Raw genomic sequence first — 7,857 nt, forward strand, 5'->3', positions numbered from 1 at the left:
GTAGAAACAGCTTTATTTATACAGTGTCTTTAAAAAGTTACATAAATGGGTGGTGTCTGTAGCTCAGTGGGTAGGGCGCCAGCAACATACACCGAGGGTGGCAGGTTTGAACCCGGCTCAGGCCAGCTAAAACGATGAAAGGTACGACAACAAAAAAAATAGCCGGGTCTTGTGGCAGGCACCTGTAGTCCCAGCTACTTGGGAGGCTGAGGCAAGAGAATCGCTTAAGCCCAAGAGCTTGAGGTTGCTGTGAGCTGTAACATCACAGCATACTATCAAGGGCAACGTAGTGAGACTTTGTTTCAAAAAAAAAAATAAATAAAATCCTTTCGCTCTTTTTGAAAACTGAAATCTGAATCCCTGCTTCAGGCCAGTAGTCTGGAGGGGCAGGAGAGTATCCCTTGTTCTTTCTACCACCGGAGGCGTTTCAGTGGAATTGTGTGGGGGGAGGTCCAGGAGGTCTGAGTGGGTAGAAGTCACAGACTGTCCTCACTGGAGATGGGAACAATCAGAACCATCAGCCGTAGTTAAATGACAATAGCCTAAATCTGAAAACTTTCGCTTTAAAACTTCTGTATTTCTGCTTATGGCGAGGCCAGTGGTACTTTAAGTCAGGAGTCTGCCATTCTTCTAATTTGCCAACAAATTAATAAATTCTTCTTTCCTCTTCCTCAACCACTTGTCCTCATTTTTCTGATGAAGTCTTGAGGACAAGCGCTGAACCTTTGGTAACAGAATTTGGCATCCCTGGGTGGGCTATTAGTGCCCTGGTGGAATGGCGGCTGTGATTGCTGGAAGAGGCAGGGATGCAGCCCCAGGCCAAGCCGTGGATCTTCCTGTAAGTTCCTGGATGTGCACATTGAGACTCTTGATTCCACCCATTTGGAAGATTTTTAGAACTTCCTCCTCTATGACGGGGCATTTTGTTTAGTTGTTTAGAGGTGCTGTTCGGGGTGGAAGTCACAAGTTTGAGTGGAATTAGGGAATCTGGTTTGGATTTGGAGCTCATTTGCAGTTGCCGGGGAAATGGGGGGGATTGGGAGATGTTGGTTCTCATTTGAGATAATTTGATTCTTGCTTATTTCTTTGGATTAGAATGAGATGGGTGCCAGCAGCCTCATGGGTGCCAGCTGCCTCATCACCCCCATAAGATGGATGCCGGTGGCCTCACGATGGCCTCACACCACCCCTGAGGTAGGAGGAAGGGGAAAAAGAGGTAAATGAAATGATGCCAGTGCCGAGTACCATTACTCTTAAATCGGTCTGGATGGGGCCGAACAGGACAAGATAAGAACGGATGGGCCAAGAACTGTCATCATGAGAGTTAATGAGCTAACTGCTGTGACAAATTGTTTTACTTATCCATTAGTTACTAACTCTGCATTATGTTACTTTATTGTTATCTAACTGCCCTTTATGTTACCTATTGGCTAAACTGCTAAATTGCAAAGTTCACTTCTGTAAGAGAGGTTATCGTGACCCCGTGCTGGCTTTTTGCTTCTTTGGCCAACTTTCTTTTTGCTTCTAATTGCTAACTTTCAGCCCACCTGTTTGGCTCATTGCCAACTTTTAAACTAGAAAAACCCCAACTTCAGACCCCTCCATGTTCTCTCACTTAGTCTGTTTTAGACTTTGCTGAGACAGCCCCTGAGTTAATAAAAGACTCCTTTTGAAATTCTAATTTGAGTCAGTGGTCCTTAATCTCGCCCTATACCAAGAAGATGTTAGTTCTTGATTGAGAGAATTTGATTCTCAGTTTGTGGCTCCCATTTCGTAGGCCTTGGCATGTCATGTTGGGAATTTTCCTGGATTATCTATGTTTGTTGTTTTTGAGTTTTTCTGTAACAGGAAAACTCCATCTGAAAAGCCCTTTGGGGAAAATCTTGGTTGAATGACAAACTGAGCTCTAAGTCTATGTCTAAAGGAGAATGGTGAGATTGTAATCCAATGTACATGCTGGAGTGTGAGGAGAAGTGACTGTTGAATGAAATCTTGAATTATCATACTGTCTTACGACTGGAATTATTTTGTCAAAGGTCAGGTAAATGGGTGAATGGGACCAGAAATCCCATAAGCCATGCAGTTGCTGGGATACAGTTAATGGTACAAGGGAGACCTCAACCACCAGGGTAGTGGGTTAGAAAGCAGACCTTATGTGATAGAATTGGGAGGGGATTAATCTCATGAGCCCTACCCACTCCCCCATCTGTCACAGGCCTTTGTGACAATTTGTTTTAATTACACAGGTGGATTCTCCTTGTCCTCACCAGTTCTGGGGTAACTGGCAGCTGGGCACTGGCAAAGCCCTCAAGGTGGACACAGCAGGAAGGGGGATTTGTGAGTGTGGCCCGCCACCATACTGTGAAGGAGCGCCCCGACCAGGCAGGAGGATCTCCCGCCACTGCCATCTGGGCATTGTGCGAGGTGGGAGTGGGGGGTGCTGCTAGAACTAGCTCTTTAGTCCAAAGTCCCCTAGGTTATGCCTTGGGGTTGGGAATCGTCCCTCCTTCTAAGACCTGGCAGGGAATTCGATTTGGCCAGAGGGGACCCATAGCCAGGGTAGAGCAATTTATGTACAATCATTGTACTTTTGTGAATAGGAAAGATGTTGGAAAGAGCACTACACAAAATTGCAGAGGGCCCCAGGTGACAAGAAAACCTCAAGAAAGCAAATTGTTTTTTGAATTCAGGACTCAGAAGACAAATGAGAAGGCTCAGGGCTCCATGCCTCCGCACAGAAGACCCGGGCGCAAATTGGCGGTAAGGACATGATTAGTGGATTTTTTTTTTAATTGCGGACTGTTCAATACGCCTCGTAGGCCAAGATTTGTTATCTGTAAATAACTTTTTCTCCAGAGAAGCAACAGCTCCACCTGCAGGTCTCTTCAAAAACTGTTCTCCAGTTTAACAGCAGCACCAATTAAGCAGATTTCTTGGGAGTGGACTACTTGATCCAATTTTACCTATCAAAAGCCCCATACCAGTAAGTATAGATTCGGGCAGAATCTACAGGCCATTCATGGTATTATGAATGGCACTTAGTCTTATTTGAATTTGTTGTGATTCACAACACACTGCTAGACTGACTTGCCGCAGGGGATTATTTATTTTTATTTTTATGAGACAGTTTCACTTTGTTGCCCTTGGTAGAGTGCTATGGCGTCACACAGCTCACAGCAACCTCCAACTCCTGGGCTTAGGCGATACCCTTGCCTCAGCCTCCCGAGTAGCTGGGACAACAGGCGCCCGCCACAATGTCTGGCTATTTTTTGGTTGATTTGAACCCGCCAGCTTCTGTGCATGTGGCTGGTGCCCTAGCCACTGAGCTACATGCACTGAGCTATACCCACAATGTTAACAAGTTGAGAAAAAAGAAAAAAACCCAGTGGGGGAGGAATCAGAGATTATTGGTTTTTAAAAATTATTTGTTAGTTGAATTTGTATATTTATAATAAAACATGCACAGATGTCTCAAGCGTATATATTAAGCTGTTCAGAGAACATCTAAATTGAAAAGTGGATGTTGTAGTTCTGTGGGATGAGAGAACTGGGAAGAGAGGATGAGTCATGGTGTAGGGCGGTAAACAACGGATCCCCTTTGACGTTTTTATTATACATTTTGTTATATATACTTTTTACATAAATAATAGCTAAGATTTTGAGTTGTTACTATATAACAGGGATGGTCCCAAATGCTTTAATATACAGATTATGTCATTTACTCCTCAAAACATGCCTGGTAAGTAGGTACTCTCACTGTTTTACAAATAAGATAATGAAGACACACAGATATTGAATAACTTGCCCAAGGTCTTCCTAGGTAGCAAAAGAGGGATTGGCAATGACTAGCACTAGGACTCCAGTGCATTATTTTCTTCCTTTTCTGTATCGTGCTTCTTTGACCTAACAATGTATGCTGGAGATCAATCCATCTAAGTACTTATCAGGCACTGTTCTTTTAATAGTTGTACAGTTTTGTGTATGGATATAGCCTAAGTAATTTAATGAGTTTTGTACTGATGGATCTTAAGGTTTCCAATGTCTGATTTAGAAATAGGGCTACATTTATTAGTTTTACATGTCATCTTTCGCATGTGAGAGTATCTATAGGAAATATATCTAAAAGTTGGGTTGTAAGGTCAACAGATGTTTTAAAAAAATTTATATATTGAAAATCACAGATTATATCAATTAAACAGATTATATCAATTTACACTGTTTTAAAAACATAAATGTTGGATATGCTATGGTAAAGTCAATGCAGCTATGGGAGGAAATAAGAACAAGGCCTGGAAGGAAGATATCTATTATATTCACAAGTCCCATTTGGGGCCATAAGGAAGCACCAGGCTTTAGTCACATGGCTGCACACAGACGTGATTGAGAAATTCTAGGCAGTGTCTGCACTGGTCTTTCTGTTGGCAAGTCAAAGCAGGACTGGATAACATAATTCTTTGAGCCACAGGGGTGGTCTGTAGTTGCCTGGTACCTGCTCCTATGATGATTTAGGACAGGAGAAATGTTAGCTTGCTATCTGAGAGTCAGATAAAGTAGGTGAGGCTATCAATTAGGTTCCTTTGGTGTCTCTAAAAGGCTAGCCCTGGAAGGGGCATTTTCTTCATGACCAGCAAGCTTTTTCAGATGTCAAAACACTATAAAGTACAGAAAAAAAAAACCAAATATGATTAATATGTATACTTTGACTTGTAGTATTTACTAATTGTCCTACATCTTCACCAGTATTATAAAATTATTTGAATTTTGCTGACAAGTGACAAATGATATCCACCCAACAAACAGAAAGTGCTTATGATGTGCCAGGCACTGTTGTATATGCTGAGAACAAAACAGTGAACAAAACAGAGCTCTTGCCCTCACTGAGCTTGCATTTCAACAAATGTAGCGGCTATATGGAGAAAACTAAAAAATTTATAAGACATAAAATAAAAAGACTAAATGAATACACACATGTTGAAAGAGAAGAATGAAGTCAGAAAGATGGCAATTATACTAACTCGGTAGGTGTAGCAGAAAATCATGAGAGATTCTGGGGCAAGCAGAGAAGACAACTTGATAAAATGTTATTTGAAATAATGAATACTTGCTACAAACACGAGGATATTTGCTCTACATAAGTTAAAACACACCATTAAAACACAATGAATAAATCAGTGTATTACTGGCACATTGTTTCAATTATTATGGTTTTTTTTTTTTTTTTTTTTTGAGACAGAGTCTTATTATGTTGCCCTCGGTAGATTGCCGTGGTGTCATAGCTCACAGCAACCTCCAGCTCTGGGGCTTAGGTGATTCTCTTGCCAAAGCCTCCCAAAGCTGGGACTATAGGTGCCCGCCACAACGCCTGGCTATTTTTTGTTGCAATTTGGCCAGGGCTGGGTTCAAATCCGTCACCCTTGGTATATAGGGCTGGTGCTCTACTGAGCCACAGGTGCCACCCGTCCAGCTATTTTTGTTGTTGTAGTTGTCATTGTTGTTTGGCAGGCCCAGGCTGGGTTTGAACCCACCAGCCCCAGTGTATGTGGGCACCCTTGCAGCTGAGCTACAGGAGCTGAACCTTAACAATCCTCAAAAGCAGATTAAGCTTAAATTTACCTTGCAACTTTTGAGAACAGTATCTAATAACAATGGTAAAGGAGATGGTTTTTAAAAGGTTATCAAAGAGAAACTGTGTACACAGTAGGATTTCAAAAATGTACCCAATTTTGTCTTGTGTAGGAGCTAAATGTGGGTAAAGTACAAAAGCATTCCATTTATACTTTGCTACCTTCCCCCCGACAAGAGCAGAGCCCCCAAATGCACTGTTCAGCTAGATGGCAAATGGGGTATCAAGTAATACAAAATATTCCTTCATAATGAAGGAATAGACTTTTACATTTATAAAATGCCCCAAAAGTAGATTGAACAAATGCAAAGACAAATCTTCAAATACTATCTCATCAGTGCTGTTGATTCTGATTGGTATTAGAATAAAAACAATACTTAATTTACTTTTTCATAAAATTTTTAATAAGCTATCTTCTTACATGTACACTAGTAATATTAAAAAGACACACACATATTTACTACCAAAAAGTTAAATACTGTACAATTCATGAAAAATATAATTTTAAGAATTTGTAAAATAAAAGTACCTACTTCAAATGGGTAAGAAAATTCTACTTTTTAAGAAATTTGACCAGAAAATGGGAAATTTCTAATTTGCTTAAGTGAACACTAAAAACTTCTACTGAAGCCAGAGATCTTACTATTTTAGTTCAAGCCTTCATCTATACAGCTTTAAATAAACCTTAAAAAATATTTTCCAGTACATATAAGGCTGCTAATAAGAGCAGATGACTGGAGAAAAAAAGGACTATGCTACAATGTGAACTCCTGAAGAACAGAGATATGTTTCAGTCCTTACATCCCTGGGTTCCTTGCAAACTCCTGGTTCAAAGTATTCAAAGTAAAATGCTTAAGCAACATTTGTTGCTTTGAAGCAAACAAGGGCAAATAGACGTTGCTACCGCGTTAAGTACTACATTTGAAGTACCTGAGCTGTTCCTGGCTTTTGGCCTTCGACTTTAAATTCAGGAAAGTAAGCCAACATGCATGTACTTTCTGTATCAGCCTTCTGATAGGATCCTTAGAACTGAATCATTATTGGGCTGTGAATCTTCTCTTATGTGCTCTGATTCTTGTTTTTCTGATAACAGTTAACATCAGTGTGCAAAAGTAATGCATTTTCAATGCAGGGAAAGTATGTTCATACGAATAAGAAGGAAATAAAGGCCTGGTTTTGTCATGTTTTAAATCACAGATACATAGCATCTTAAATTATGATATACATTAATAATTTTTAGACACCGAACATAATACACTGTATTACAATGCAAAGTAGTGAGCTCCCATTTTAGGAACAAAAATAAATTTCACGTGGAAAAAGATTTATTTTAATTCATAAAATACATTTAGAATAAATCTGAATTTTGGCATTAAAGTACTTGGAAACAAACACAGACAAGCTTTAAGATGTGTAAGTCTTCATTCTGTCCCAAAAATGTATATAAAAAGCTCTCTCAACAATTATTGATCATCACCTCGTTGCCTTAAATTTCTAGATTTTCCATTTTCAATTCTTCTCTTTTTGAAGACTGGGGCAACTCCTTCTGCCACAATTCCAAGACAAGTGACTGTTTTTTCTTTAAATACCACTTTTGGTTCCCCACCACCATCAGCTTCTGAAGTTGATACGTACTCATTTTCAGTGTTTGGAAGTTCCAAATCTACCTCCTCACTGGAACAGAAAGAAAAAATGAAAACATTATTTGACCTTGCCAGGAATTTAGAGACCAGACTAGGCAATAGACACGATCCCATCTCCACAAAAACAAACAAACAAAACCTCCAAAACAAACCTACGTGGGCATGATGGTGTACACCTATAGTCCTAGCTACTTGGAAGGCTGAGGTGGGAGGATCATTTAAGCCCAGGAGTTTGAGGTTACACTGAGTTATGATTGTGCCACTGCACTTCAGCCAGGGCGACAGCAGCAATATCAAATCCTCTAGAAATGCACTTTGCTCAGTAATACTTGAGATCGTTGCATACATATTTATCTATTTGGTTGTTACAGAAAAATTCTTAACTGTAATTGATGGCTGTTATAATCGCACATTGCCTGTATTTCTCCCTTTAGTAATGGGCTTTACGTGCTAGGTTTTTATATCCTTGAGCCTGGGCACGCACAAATCTCTTAAAAAGAAAGGAATTCTGCAAAAAAAAGACAATTAAGCTGGCTCGGTGCCTGTGGCTCAAGTGGCTAAGGCACCAGCCACTACACCTAAGGTGGCGGG

General features: G+C 40.3%; 1 protein-coding gene across 1 annotated transcript in view; it reads right to left on the bottom strand.

Moving 5' to 3' along the window:
- Positions 1-6,930: 6,930 nt before the first annotated feature.
- The window catches only part of WBP4 (WW domain binding protein 4), a 28,493-nt gene continuing 27,566 nt past the window's right edge, over positions 6,931-7,857 (bottom strand). Inside the window, exon 10 of the mRNA XM_003790148.3 lies at positions 6,931-7,297. Coding sequence (XP_003790196.1) covers positions 7,087-7,297 — 211 coding nt within the window. The 3' untranslated portion in view covers positions 6,931-7,086. The remainder of the gene's footprint in view (positions 7,298-7,857) is intronic.

The sequence above is a fragment of the Otolemur garnettii genome, unplaced genomic scaffold (genome assembly GCF_000181295.1).
Source record: "Otolemur garnettii isolate 467f Iridium unplaced genomic scaffold, OtoGar3 scaffold00040, whole genome shotgun sequence".
Taxonomy (NCBI): Eukaryota; Metazoa; Chordata; class Mammalia; order Primates; family Galagidae; genus Otolemur; species Otolemur garnettii.